General features: G+C 40.0%; 1 protein-coding gene across 1 annotated transcript; it reads left to right on the forward strand.

The window, feature by feature from the left end:
• The first annotated feature begins 204 nt into the window (after positions 1–204).
• On the forward strand, positions 205–11787 carry LOC122402981 (cartilage oligomeric matrix protein). The gene is made up of 15 exons (XM_043406237.1): positions 205–462; positions 1947–2120; positions 2242–2468; positions 3479–4094; positions 4174–4259; positions 4370–4433; positions 5366–5588; positions 5790–5918; positions 6005–6281; positions 6431–6583; positions 6675–7056; positions 7407–7760; positions 7820–8047; positions 8112–8621; positions 8716–11787. The coding sequence occupies exons 1-15, from the start codon at positions 384–386 to the stop codon at positions 8781–8783; spliced, it is 3570 nt and encodes a 1189-aa protein (XP_043262172.1). The 5' UTR covers positions 205–383; the 3' UTR covers positions 8784–11787.
• Positions 11788–12539: the final 752 nt, after the last annotated feature.

Below are 12539 nucleotides of genomic sequence, written 5' to 3' on the forward strand. Positions count from 1 at the left end.
ATCGATCGCTGATCACAATCAGTCGGTTCACCGTTTATTAAATAAGAAAATACGAGAAAGTTTGATAAATTCTTTAATATTCCATACACCGATTACTTTCGTTATCTTCTGTGTGCCATGGACGCCGACTCTATACTCGGAAATTCTCGTGGGTGACGTATAAAGTCATCCGTAGGCTTTTCCTCGTCTCAGTCGACGAACGCCAACGTCCCTGCGATCTATTTATCCGTTTAAGATCGGTATGCACTGTTTCGAATCGCTCGTAAGAAAAGTTGAACCGTGACCGCGACTAACGAATAGAAATCGACGAAATCAACGGGTACAGAATAAATAGGCGAATAAAAAAAAAGAAAAGAATCACGGGCGAAAGTTGGTGATCGAAAATGCGTGTTACCGCGACGTTAATTGTCGCTTCGATCCTCGTTATTTATTTCGTCGATTCCAGTGTCACGCCTGACAAAGGTAAGGGAAAGTGATTACAACTATTAAAATAACCACTGGTCAACAAATTGTAAACAATAGTTTGTACTCTTTACGATTATTTCATTCGATACTTATATAAATAACAAAATAAATCGTGCGGAACGATATTAAATATAATGACGTTTTTTATTTTTATTTTGAACGTTGATCGATGTATGAAACAGGTGTAAATAAATATATAATGTTAAAAGTAGTGTAAAACGTATGGTGTTATTGCACCTGCGGCGCGTTCCCATAACATGTTTACGGTATTGCAAACCAGTCCTCATGCAAGTTGACAAGAAACCCGGTAACGGCGTGCTCCGAACGATAAATCGTTTCTGCAGGTCATTTAACTTGAAATGACTATTTTCGTGTTTACCAATTGTGGGAACGGATCAACGAATTTAACCGTTCCAAATAATCGATTTAAATTTCCAGTAAAGAATGCAGTACTCTCCTAAACTTAGAATTTTATTTGAGCAGGTATTGAATTTTCCATAAAAACCATTTCCTTTCATATTAAAAGGGGTTGGACCCCTCTGGGGCCCTTTGTATACAGGATGTTCGGCCAACCCTGGGAAAAATTTTAACGGGAGATTCCAGAGCCCAAAATAAGACGAAAATCAAGAATACCAATTTGTTGATGGAGACTTTGTTAGAAAGTTATTAACGTTTAAAGTTCCGCTCGTACTGAATTTTTTTCTAGAAAGTGGGTAAGATTTCGGGGGTATGTGTAATGACCAAAAATGATTGTAATTGACCCCCGCAACTGAAAATAATTTTTCCAGAACGATTTGAAATTTTTTTTTCCCATCGAAAAATTTCACACCTTCTCGATTTTTTTTCTAGAAAATGGGTAGGATTTCGGGGGTATGTGTAATGACCAAAAATGATTGTAATTGACCTTCGCAGCCGAGAATAATTTTTTTAGAACGATTTGAAAAAATTTTTTTCGTCGAAAAATTTCACACCTTCTCGAATTTTTTACTAGAAAATGAGTAGGAATTCGAGGGTATGTGTAATGACCAAAAATGATTGTAATTGACCCCCGCAACCGAGAATAATTTTTCCAGAACGATTTGAAATTTTCTTTTTCCGTCGAAAAATTTCACATCTTCTCGAATTTTTTTCTCGAAAATGCGCAAGATTTCGGGGGTACGTCTATCCACCAAAAATGATTGTAATTGACCCCCGCAACTGAAAATAATTTTTCCAGAACGATTTGAAATTTTTGAATTTAATTGTTAATAACTTTTTAACGAAGCCACCATCAACAAATTGGTATTCTTAAATTATTCCCAGAGGTGGTGAAATACCCTGTATATGTATACATAAATCGTTAGTTTAAAAGCTATAATTTAGAATTGATGGTGTAGATATTTATTTGTGAGTGGATCCCTGAATATCCCAAAACGAAAACGAAATTATTTTCTTAAAACATTAGTGTAATTTGTGAGTCCTGTTTATGTATTTTTCCACAGACCTGACAACGAGTCTTCGCGAAGCATGGGTCGACGACGATTTTTCGATTACATTTTCGAACATAAAAGCGAAGAAAAAATCATCGGAGGGGACGGTCGAAACACTTTTGGCTGTGAGATTCGGGAAATTCAGGACGAAAATAATGCTGATGCTCGACAGACGAACGAAACGAGGTGAGAGTCTAGATCTATCCATAGATTTGTATCTTCTTCTATTTATAATGATCTTTTTCTTAAATTAATGAATTTTTCGAGATAACCGTGTCCTTTCCTTTGGCGAATTAATTTGTTCCAGTGATCCTCGAGGGCGTGAACGACGATAGACGTCGAATTACCGAGCAGATTACCGTGGCCACTCTGGGCACCGATGCACCGTTGAAGAATATAGTAATCCTGGTGCATCAGAGTCAACCAGATGCAAGGATCGATGTTTACATCGATTGCGTCTACCAGGGCGTGTTACCGCTGAGGAAAAGTTTCAGGGAGCTAGAGAACGACGAGGACTGCTCCCTCGTAGAAGCAGTGAGTATTTTTCAAAATTAATTACCTTCCAACGCTTCAAGTTCTTCATCATTTTATCCTTGGTTATCCTGATACGAACGATCGTTCTCGAGTTAGCAAATGAAAATGTGAATACTCCGGAGAAAGTATGTACTACAGTTATATTTATTGTTTTCAAAGGAAACTAGAAATAGTTACTACTCGAGTTAGCAAATGAAAATGTGAATACTCCGGAGAAAGTATGTACTACAGTTATATTTATTATTTTCAAAGGAAACTAGAAATAGTTACGAACGGCGTTTAAATTTCTTCCTCTCTTAGGGAGTTTCACGGTTGATACGGACCACCGATGACGTTAGAGATCGTAGGATGATGTCTTTCCAAATATGGTTGGTCAGACCAAGGCTGTTTGTCTTTATTACGCACAGCTGCTAACTCGCGTAACGCATTTAAGCATGGAATTGATTTCGATTCGCTTAGAAGTCATCCATATTGAATATTCACGGCCCACTTTCCTGTAACCGCGATCGAGATGCACACATATAGTCATACGCGAACGTATAGTTGAAAAAAAAGGGGTTCGAAATGTTATAAAACAATTAGAAGGAACTGTCGATGAAATACATAATTAGACTGCGGATCTTTATGCAAATTCACATTTTTATTAATAGAATTAATGAAACCGGAGCTTCGCAGAGGGCTGTCTCAACCCCTAAATATGATAATTCGTATCTTACTTTAAGTATTTCTTATATTTTTGCATAGTAAATGCATTCTGTAGTTTTTTGAGGATTAAAATTTCCCATAAATTCATAAACATCCGTAGTCTATACATAATACATGAATTTCGATGGTTTTTATCGATGACTTAATTTAGAATGTTTGAGAATTGTTTACATAATTAGAATAAAAGAAAACATTGTTCCTAGGTAAACGTACTAATGACTAAATGCATGTACAGTGTTCATTGTACACAGTCATTGTATGCGAAGGGTTTAATAAACGAAATTCTAAAGTGGTCGTGTGTTCAGTTTAGGGAAAGAAGAAGCGAAGTGAAGGTGCATCGATCGTCGTCCGTAATCGACGTGCTGAAGCTAGAGGGCTGTCCCAATAATGTTGATCTAGACGCGTTACCGGATCACTCGAAGGGCAGAATAGAAGAATCGTCGGAATCGATGAAGTCGAACGAAAGACAACGTAATCGTTTTCGATTAAAAGATCGTGGCCACGATTTGACCGTGCGGTCAAGTAAGTTCGAGGATGATTACGAGTTGGACGATTTCGACGATTCGGATCGATACGAGCACTTGGATCAACGGGACGGCCTCCAACGATCTCGTCGTTTCAACCATGACCGTCGTTCGACTCGATTGGATCAATCGAATCGGTACGATAAACGTTTTATCGAAGGCTATCGTAGCAAACATTATTCCACGGGTGACTCTGAGGTCGATCAGTCGGATCTGTTGAGCCAATTGGATCATATGTATCAACGGACGCGATCTGAGGATTTCCAAAGACCGCAGCGTATGAAATCGGGAGAAACCAATGAAACGGACGAAATGAATTTGTTGAATCAATCGACGGCGTATTACAAAAGGGTACCGAGGAGGGGGGACATAGGGATCCAGAGTTTGGACGAAAAAAGTAATTAGTCTGTTATCGATAACAATTTTCTATTTGTTAGAAGCAGAACAGTAACTGATTGAAAATTTTCATTGTATAGTTTGCATCACCGATAGTCAGCTGGGCAAAACTCTGAACGAACTGATCGCTGCTACCAAAAAGATCTGGAGAGAAATAGAGTTGAATGTGAGTAATTAAGATTTGAAAGTCTCCTCGAGCTTCACTGTAATTAGTTATTAATTATTAAGCAGGTTAGATCAGAGCTGTAGTTCGTAACGATTTATTTAACTTTTCAGAGAATGGAAACGCAACATCTACGACAACTAATCGAAAATTGCACAGCTTGTCGCGCACCACTCGGTGAGTGAAGTATGGCTGTATTGAAATAATTATTAATTTGTCAAGAAAATGTTCTTTGTTATTTCTTTCTCTGGTCTACGCACGATTCTCCACGATCGAAACGGTTTTAATCTCGCCACAGTTCTCACGAGTGTACGGATCGACTCCGATCAATGTATAAAACGGCCTTACGTTGCAATAAATGTCTGATTCTTGCAAAATTTAATAATGTTGTGACTGTAATTCTCGCAAAACATTTAACGAACCGTGTCTGGCGAAGTAATGAAAGATTACAGCGTCTCGGAGAAGATACTGTTGGAATATTGAACCGTTAAACGTCCAAGGTTTCGATTTTTAACGACTAAAAACCGGAAGAAGATGTCGTATCTCCTTTAAACATCTTCGAACAGTGAATTATGAAATTATTGGCACAGGTAAGAAGCGATGGAAATACAAAGTATACAAGATGTAATAAAAGGTTCCTTAAAACTATAATTTATAGGCCACGAACTAACAATACATGAGAAGTGATAGGAATGCAAAGTGTGATACAACATTTTCCACGTTTTTTACATAAAAAATATAATGTTCAAGCTATAGACGATTCTTAACACTTTGACGGCCGCTGTCACGTATACGTGACTTCGCGAGCTAGCAGGCGTTGGCCACTGTCACGTGTGTGTGATCTATTGTATCAGCCACCATTTATAATTCCTTGTAATAATATTCCTAGCATCTTCATGTATCTCACTTTGGTCTACAATATCAGTGATGAAGAACAGTCTTCGCATGATACGTGCGGCCATTAAAGTGTTAACGTTGTCCTCCCAGCTATCCTTCGTTCCTCGATTTCAGTAAAAGTTTCAGGCACTGTGTGGATAAGTGTGACGTCGCGTGGGACAGAGTTTGTAACGTGTGTTTCGTAAGTAAAGAACATTACTGTAATTCCACAGTTCCACCGCCGACTACGACGCCCGCCCCGCCTTCCACGTGCGATTATAAGTCGCCTTGCTACCCAGGGGCTGACTGTCGCAACACACCGCGTGGCCCACTGTGTGGTGCCTGCCCACCAGGTTACACAGGTGACGGATACCGGTGTACCATAGTGATCGTTACTTGCGCGAGCAGTCCGTGTTATCCCGGTGTCCGTTGTTACGACCATCCGGACGGTTACAGGTATTTCTTCTCAATTAAAAACAATACCATACACTCCGCCCCTGGCTCGAATACCCTATTTCCGGCTGGTACCGGAAATTGTAATTATTACCATTCGATAGAGTTGTTAATATCTTAAATAAACCACTACGATTTTCCTTGTTTTCTGTGCCTCTGTTCGGTCGTTTCCACCGCCGAATAATGAATCTATACATTTTCCAGGTGTGGAAAGTGCCCTCTCGGTTACATTGGCGATGGGAAACGTTGCGAGAGACTGAGGAACAGTTGCGAGACCAACCCTTGTTACCAAGAAGTACAGTGCGAATCGGTCCTTTATCCACCGTATTACAGGTAGCATCAGTACTGTCAGTGCATCATAGACTAGCAACAGTGAACATTTTCAATGGCGTGATGGTAATGGTAATTGTAATTTTTAGATGTGGTCCTTGCCCAGACGGTTACGTGGGCAACGGTTCGACGTGCGTACACGTGAACGAATGCGAATTGGCACAACCATGCTATCCCGGAGTACGCTGCATTAATCTACGTCCAGGTTACAGATGCGATCCTTGCCCGTCAGGATACAATGGGACCATGATCGAGGGAGTTGGGCTGGAGGTCGCTCGAGTTCACAAACAGATCTGTCAGGATATAAACGAGTGTAAAAATAACAATGGAGGCTGCGGTCCGTACACGGAGTGCATCAATACGGAGGTAACTGATTCTCTATGTTCGAAAAACCTCCAGAAAACTTGCAGGTAGACTAAACGTTGACCAATGGTGAATCAGAAGAATTCTAAGTTTCCTCGTATCTCCGCAAGAATAATTTACGAAACAAGTACATTTGTTTGTCTTTGTTCCAGGGTTCGTACAGATGCGGACCGTGCAAAGCGGGCTTCCTGGGGAACCAAACGGTCGGCTGTCATCCCCCGCACAATGTCTGTCCAGATTTGACGACGGTCTGCGACGCGAACGCTGACTGCGTCTGCATCGATGTCAATCAATACGCGTGCAGAGTAATTGTCCCAAGCATTCTAATCGGGATTCGGAGACTGTTATGCTATCGAGCGTTGGTTGTTCGGGTAACTAAAACGATACGATTTCCAGTGTCGCGTCGGTTGGGCTGGAAACGGACTGCTGTGCGGCTTGGACAAGGACAGCGACGGTATCCCCGATAGAAATCTCCGCTGTCACGATCGGCATTGTCGCGTGGACAACTGTCCGTTGACGCCGAACAGTGGCCAGGAGGACGCGGACCAGGATGGCCAGGGTGACGCGTGCGATCCGGACGCCGATAACGACGGCGTGTTAAATTCGTCGGACAATTGTCCCTTGGTCTCGAATCCGAATCAAGAAGATAGAGACCGCGACGGGCCGGATTCCGTTGGCGATGTCTGCGATAACTGCCCCTTGGTCAGAAATCCAACGCAAGAGGACACGGACGGGGATGGCCTTGGCGACGCTTGCGACGACGATATCGATAATGACGGTAATTGTAAAGGCGTGATTCCACTGAGGCAACATGTAGCATGCGACGAAACACAATTTTATTAAGGCAACATGAAATCGACGTTATGTAGACACTTGACATGTGTATTTGCTACACATTCATTTGTTTCCTTTCCGAAATAAAGAAAAGCGGGATTATTTGATCGAACATGTCGAGCAATGTCGTCAGTTAATGACAAGTAGCATGCTACAGGTCGCATAGTGTTACCAAACTACATGTGGTATGTTACAAGTCGCATAGTGTTGCCTCGGTGGAGTCATACCTTTACAGAAGGCTAAAAATCACTGTCCTGTAGTATCGAAATTAATGAAACAAATCGACCGGTACAGGTGTCGGGAATCATTGGGACAACTGTCCGAGAACGGTGAATCACGATCAAGCGGACTCGGATTTCGACAGGATCGGCGACGCCTGTGACAACTGTCCTTCCGATCCGAACACGGATCAATTAGATCGAGACGGCGACGGCGTGGGCGACGTATGCGACAACGACAATGACAGGGACAGAGACGGCGTTCAGGACGACAGAGACAATTGTCCCGATGTGGCGAATCCGGGACAGAACGACGACGATCGCGACGGTATTGGGAACGAGTGCGATACGGACATGGACAACGACGGCATACCCAACTATCAGGACAACTGTCCGTACGTGTACAATCCGGATCAACGGCACAGTCATCGTAAGTTCATGGTTTGGGGGGATCAAACTGAAATCCTGGTGACGCTATACCGATTGCAGACGAGAATATTGGCGACGCTTGTTACAACGACAACGACAACGACACCGTGATAAACATACACGACAACTGCCCTAATAACAGCTTGATCTGGTCGACGGACTTTAGAAAATACGTCACGATCGCTTTGGATCCCGTTGGCACCGCTCAGGAGGATCCAATGTGGAGGATACACAACGACGGCGCGGAGATACAGCAGCTCGTAAACAGCGATCCTGGAATCGCTATCGGTACGGGAAAACTTGTGCAACAAATTTAAGTAATAGACTCTGCACGTGTTATTTCTATCGACAGGCCCGGATGTGTTCAGCGACGTGGACTTCGAGGGCACGTTTTTCATCAACGACGACGGCGACGACGACTTCGTCGGTTTCGTGTTCTCCTATCAAGACAATCGTCGATTCTATATCGTGACCTGGAAGAAGGGTCAGCAGCCATACTGGATGCCCACGCCGTTTAGAGCCGTCGGAGATCCTGGGATCTTTTTGAAGCTGGTCGACTCGAGCACCGGTCCCGGCGAACTTCTCAGAAACAGTCTTTGGCACAACCAGGACACACCTAATCAGGTGAAGATACTTTGGCGGGACCCGAAGAAAATTGGCTGGAAGGAGAACACACCGTACAGATGGCAACTGCTGCACAGGCCTAGGATCGGCCTGATCAGATTCAGGCTTTACCAAGGCAAACAATTGATGGCTGATTCCAGAAACGTTTACGACTCGACCCTGAAAGGCGGTCGACTGGGCGTGTACTGCTTCTCTCAGGAGAAAATCACTTGGTCGAACCTGCTGTACAAGTGTAAAGGTAAGCAGAATCGAGTTAACCTTTATCTTAACTATTGTTCAGTACTACCGGTAAATAATCGAAAAAGCTACTAATCGTGACTCCAAAATTTCAGAAACGGTACCCCAATCAATTTGGAACGAGTTGCCAGCGAACTTGAAGAAGGAAGTAGCTGTGGATTAGGCCTCATCCCCCTCACTACGACTTCTAAATTTCCATATCGATCGACGAAACTAGGATCTTTATTAAGTTGTATAAATTTACAAGTTATTCGTTACTTATGGATTTCGATAATGAACGGTATTCCGCGAGTGTTTCAGATAAATACAATATAATTCATTTACCGCTTTCAAGCAACAAATCCAACGCGTTAAACTGTTTTAAGTGGAGAGTTTAATAAAAAACAAACCCCCCAAAAAGGTCCATTTTCCAAAGCATTCCAAAAAATTAACGTCTACGAATGTTCTAAAAGAGAAAAGAAGGAATCTGGAATGGGGGAAGGCGAAGAGAGAATAGTAGAGAACGAAAGAAAAAGATAGTTTATGCTTATTAATCGTTGACAGAGAAGTTTTTATTCCATGTGTCGAGAGAAGCGTTATCACTTATGAGATGACCTAACGCTTTCAAAACTATTGGACTCGCGTCTAGCGATCGTGATCGAGAACGAAACTTATCATCTACGTCGATATTTACACTAAGGAACATGTGGAGCTTTTTCAAAGTTACAGCAATTCCAATCAAACGAGAATTCGTTGGTTAAAGGACATCGAATTGTATTTATTTTTTTTTCGTTTTTTTTTTATAATGCATTAACCATCGAAAGAGGCCCAATCATGATCGCGGGGAGCATCTTAAGCCTTAGAAATTTTACATCGTAACATTTACACGATACTCGTATTTACAAATGAACGTTAATTATTGAATTATCATAGCAAGATCCGAATGGAAAATCAAATAATTGATCCGACGACACTAACGGCTATTAATTTCTCGTAATTTCGTTCGGATTTTCTTTCATGAAAAGCAGATACTGAGTATATATATATATATGTATATATGTATGAATTTTTTTTTTTTATCGAAGAAGAGAATGTACGAGGGTTGTTTGATAACCAAGTTGTTTGGTCTCCAACGACGCCATTTTGACAGCAATGGGGGGGGATACAAATTCCAACCTCGAATGTTTAATCTAAATTGTAAAACTTTCGATTTCTCGTGTAACTTCGTTAAACAATTGTTATTTGTCACGAACTCAATTAGTTTCTAGCTAGTTATCGATCAACCATCGTATATTTGGTATTCGTTTGTGAAAAGTAGATATCGAGTATATGGATACTAATGAATTTTTTATCGAAGAAGAAAATGCACGAGGGTTTATTCATAACCAAGGTCTCCAACAATACAATTTTGCGAGTTCAATTTTTTTTTAACTTCATTGCGTAACAGTATCATTTATGACCAATACAACTCCAATTTTTTTTCCCCCAAAATTGAGGGAACGTCCAAGTTCGAGTTAAAAATAGACCAGGAGAAAATGTGAAAAATAAATGTATACGTTTAAAGTGGAACAAAGTTTCGAGACGAGTTTCGTTAATTCCTCTAATCTCGAACACAATTTGTAGGATTGGAGACCTTAGTTATCGATCGAGTCTCGTATAGTTATTATGTCGTAGGCGAGACAAAAGTTAATCGATTAGATTGATCGTATAAACTTCTCTAAGTTCTGAATAGTATTCGTTTAACACGATTCGCGTGGAATAAATTTGAAACGAAACGCTCGATTGCAACAGGTGCATTTCCGGTTCGCGCACGTTGTGGCAGTGGTCGCTCAGAGCTTGATTGCTAAGGCAGTTGAGCGTTGTTTGAACAAAAGGAGCAATTAATCCTCTGCCGAAGAACCTTCTTCGACAAAGCTTCGAGTCTCGTTTTTCGATTCGTTCGCGTTCGCTCGCCAGTATACGAGAATACATACACATAAATAAATTTTACATTCAATTTCATTTTGTGAATCCCTTTGGGATTCGATACCACGTCGATTATTGTTTAAATATTGTACATTATATTAAAAACTATGTAATTACTAATTAAGTTTTAGTCTAGAATCTTTGCTCGCTCCTAGACAACATTCCGACTACGCCCTTGAATACAAACGAAATTAATAGGAAATTCGATATCGATATTCTGTTTGTCTTGTAACGCTTCAAAACGAATTTTGACTTGCAAGATCCACTAGATGGTACTAGCAGAGTTCCCAGAATTGCCCTAAATACTATTGGTTCTCGAGAAACACGAATTTTTCTAAAAAAAAAAAAAAAAAAAACACGATTTCTGGCAGAAATAAGATCAATAAAAACGCTAGGAAGTTCCATGCGGTTATTAACTTTTGCTCGTAACTGTATATCGTTCCCAGCAAAGTGTTATATCGTAGCACTTAACGATAATGCAATAAACAGTTGGGATTTTCATTTTGTATCGACAGAACATTTGTAACAAACGAGTCGATGTTCATTTTACTCGCCAATGGAACTTAAAGCGTTTCGAGTAAAACGTACTCGGTAATTTCATTTACTTAATTCTATTAAGTATCCTTTTGATATTCGCACAATTAAAGTAACTTTCAATTAAATACATACTTCTGTTCCCTTTATAAAACTACGTATACTTAACTATGTAGATCACATTTGACGAAATATTAACAATCTTATCATCGAGGACTGGCGTCCCCTTGACAGAATGTCGATTTTTATATTAAATGTCGGATAAATCAAAGAAATCATAACCAGACTGAATTTTTGTTCGATACTAGAATTATCAAGCCCGTCTAAATAACGGACACTTCATTAAGTGCTGAAATCAACAATGTTCGAACAAATTAAAATACCAAAAACAATAAATTAAAGGTCCGGTTACGCACCTGATCAGTGTAAATTTTTTATCGATCTCGAAGACACGAAACTCTACAATTAAAGATTTACGAAAAAGGCAAGGCACTTGGGGACTTGCATTCGATAAAATATGTCTAGATCAAGGCTTGGAAAGGTTTCGAAAATAATTGTTTAAAATAATTATACGATAAAAGTTCTCGAAATTGTTACGAAGAACTTCTATTCCGAAGAACTGTTACAAAGAACCTAAATAATATTTGTCGTTTTTGGCAGTCAGATTAAATTTCATTAGTTTTTATGTAGAACAATTATTTTGTAACTTAATAAATTTTTGATTCAAAACATAGGAAAATTGAGTTAAAAAAAATAACGAGCTTGATCTTTTATCTTAAATAATTTTTTCATTTTTCTATTTTATAATATTAATACATAGCTTAGATTTGATATTTTGTCGAATGTTGAGAATAAAAGTTCTTAATAACTGTTTCGAGAACCAAAACTCATATTAGAACAATTTTCAAGTCCTGGTCTAGATACGTGTTCTGAAGCTGTTAAGAATTATTAGTACATATCGATTTGATTAATGTATGTAGGTGGCGTCACTAGCGGCTGTAGTAAATAACACTAACTATGCTTCCTTACTTTACGTTCTTCCCTTTTTCTTACGTATATACAAGGACGATCTACCCATTATAATAAAATCTTTATCTTGCGTGTTCCATCGAGCAACATTATTTACATATTACTATCTTCAGTGCCCCCACGAGCCGACTGGTTATGGGCCCAGGGACATCTTCCATTTTTGATATTCTGGTTCCTTTATGCGGCGCACAATGATCGATTTCACGAATCTAGATCGTCGAAACTGGAATAATGCACACTTAGATCATCAAAAAGCCATTCATTGCAGGCACAAACCCTATACCGATAGTAATTGGTGCAGCTGTGTCAGAAATAGACAAATAGAAAAAAACGAGAAGTACGAAACTAGGATTTCTAATCGGATACAATTATGGAACCTAATTTTCGGAAAGAGTTTCCGGGAAGCCTCTGA

The sequence above is a fragment of the Colletes gigas genome, unplaced genomic scaffold (genome assembly GCF_013123115.1).
Source record: "Colletes gigas isolate AHSC1104 unplaced genomic scaffold, ASM1312311v1 Colletes_gigas_Sc00002, whole genome shotgun sequence".
NCBI classification, from domain to species: Eukaryota; Metazoa; Arthropoda; class Insecta; order Hymenoptera; family Colletidae; genus Colletes; species Colletes gigas.

Excerpts from the sequence above, each read along its gene's own strand:
- LOC122402981 (XM_043406237.1), top strand. The coding sequence starts at position 384 with ATGCGTGTTACCGCGACGTTAATTGTCGCTTCGATCCTCGTTATTTAT. Across the intron at positions 2,469-3,478 it reads ACTGCTCCCTCGTAGAAGCA|TTTAGGGAAAGAAGAAGCGA; the intron begins GTGAGTATTTTT and ends TCGTGTGTTCAG. Across the intron at positions 8,048-8,111 it reads CGATCCTGGAATCGCTATCG|GCCCGGATGTGTTCAGCGAC; the intron begins GTACGGGAAAAC and ends TTCTATCGACAG.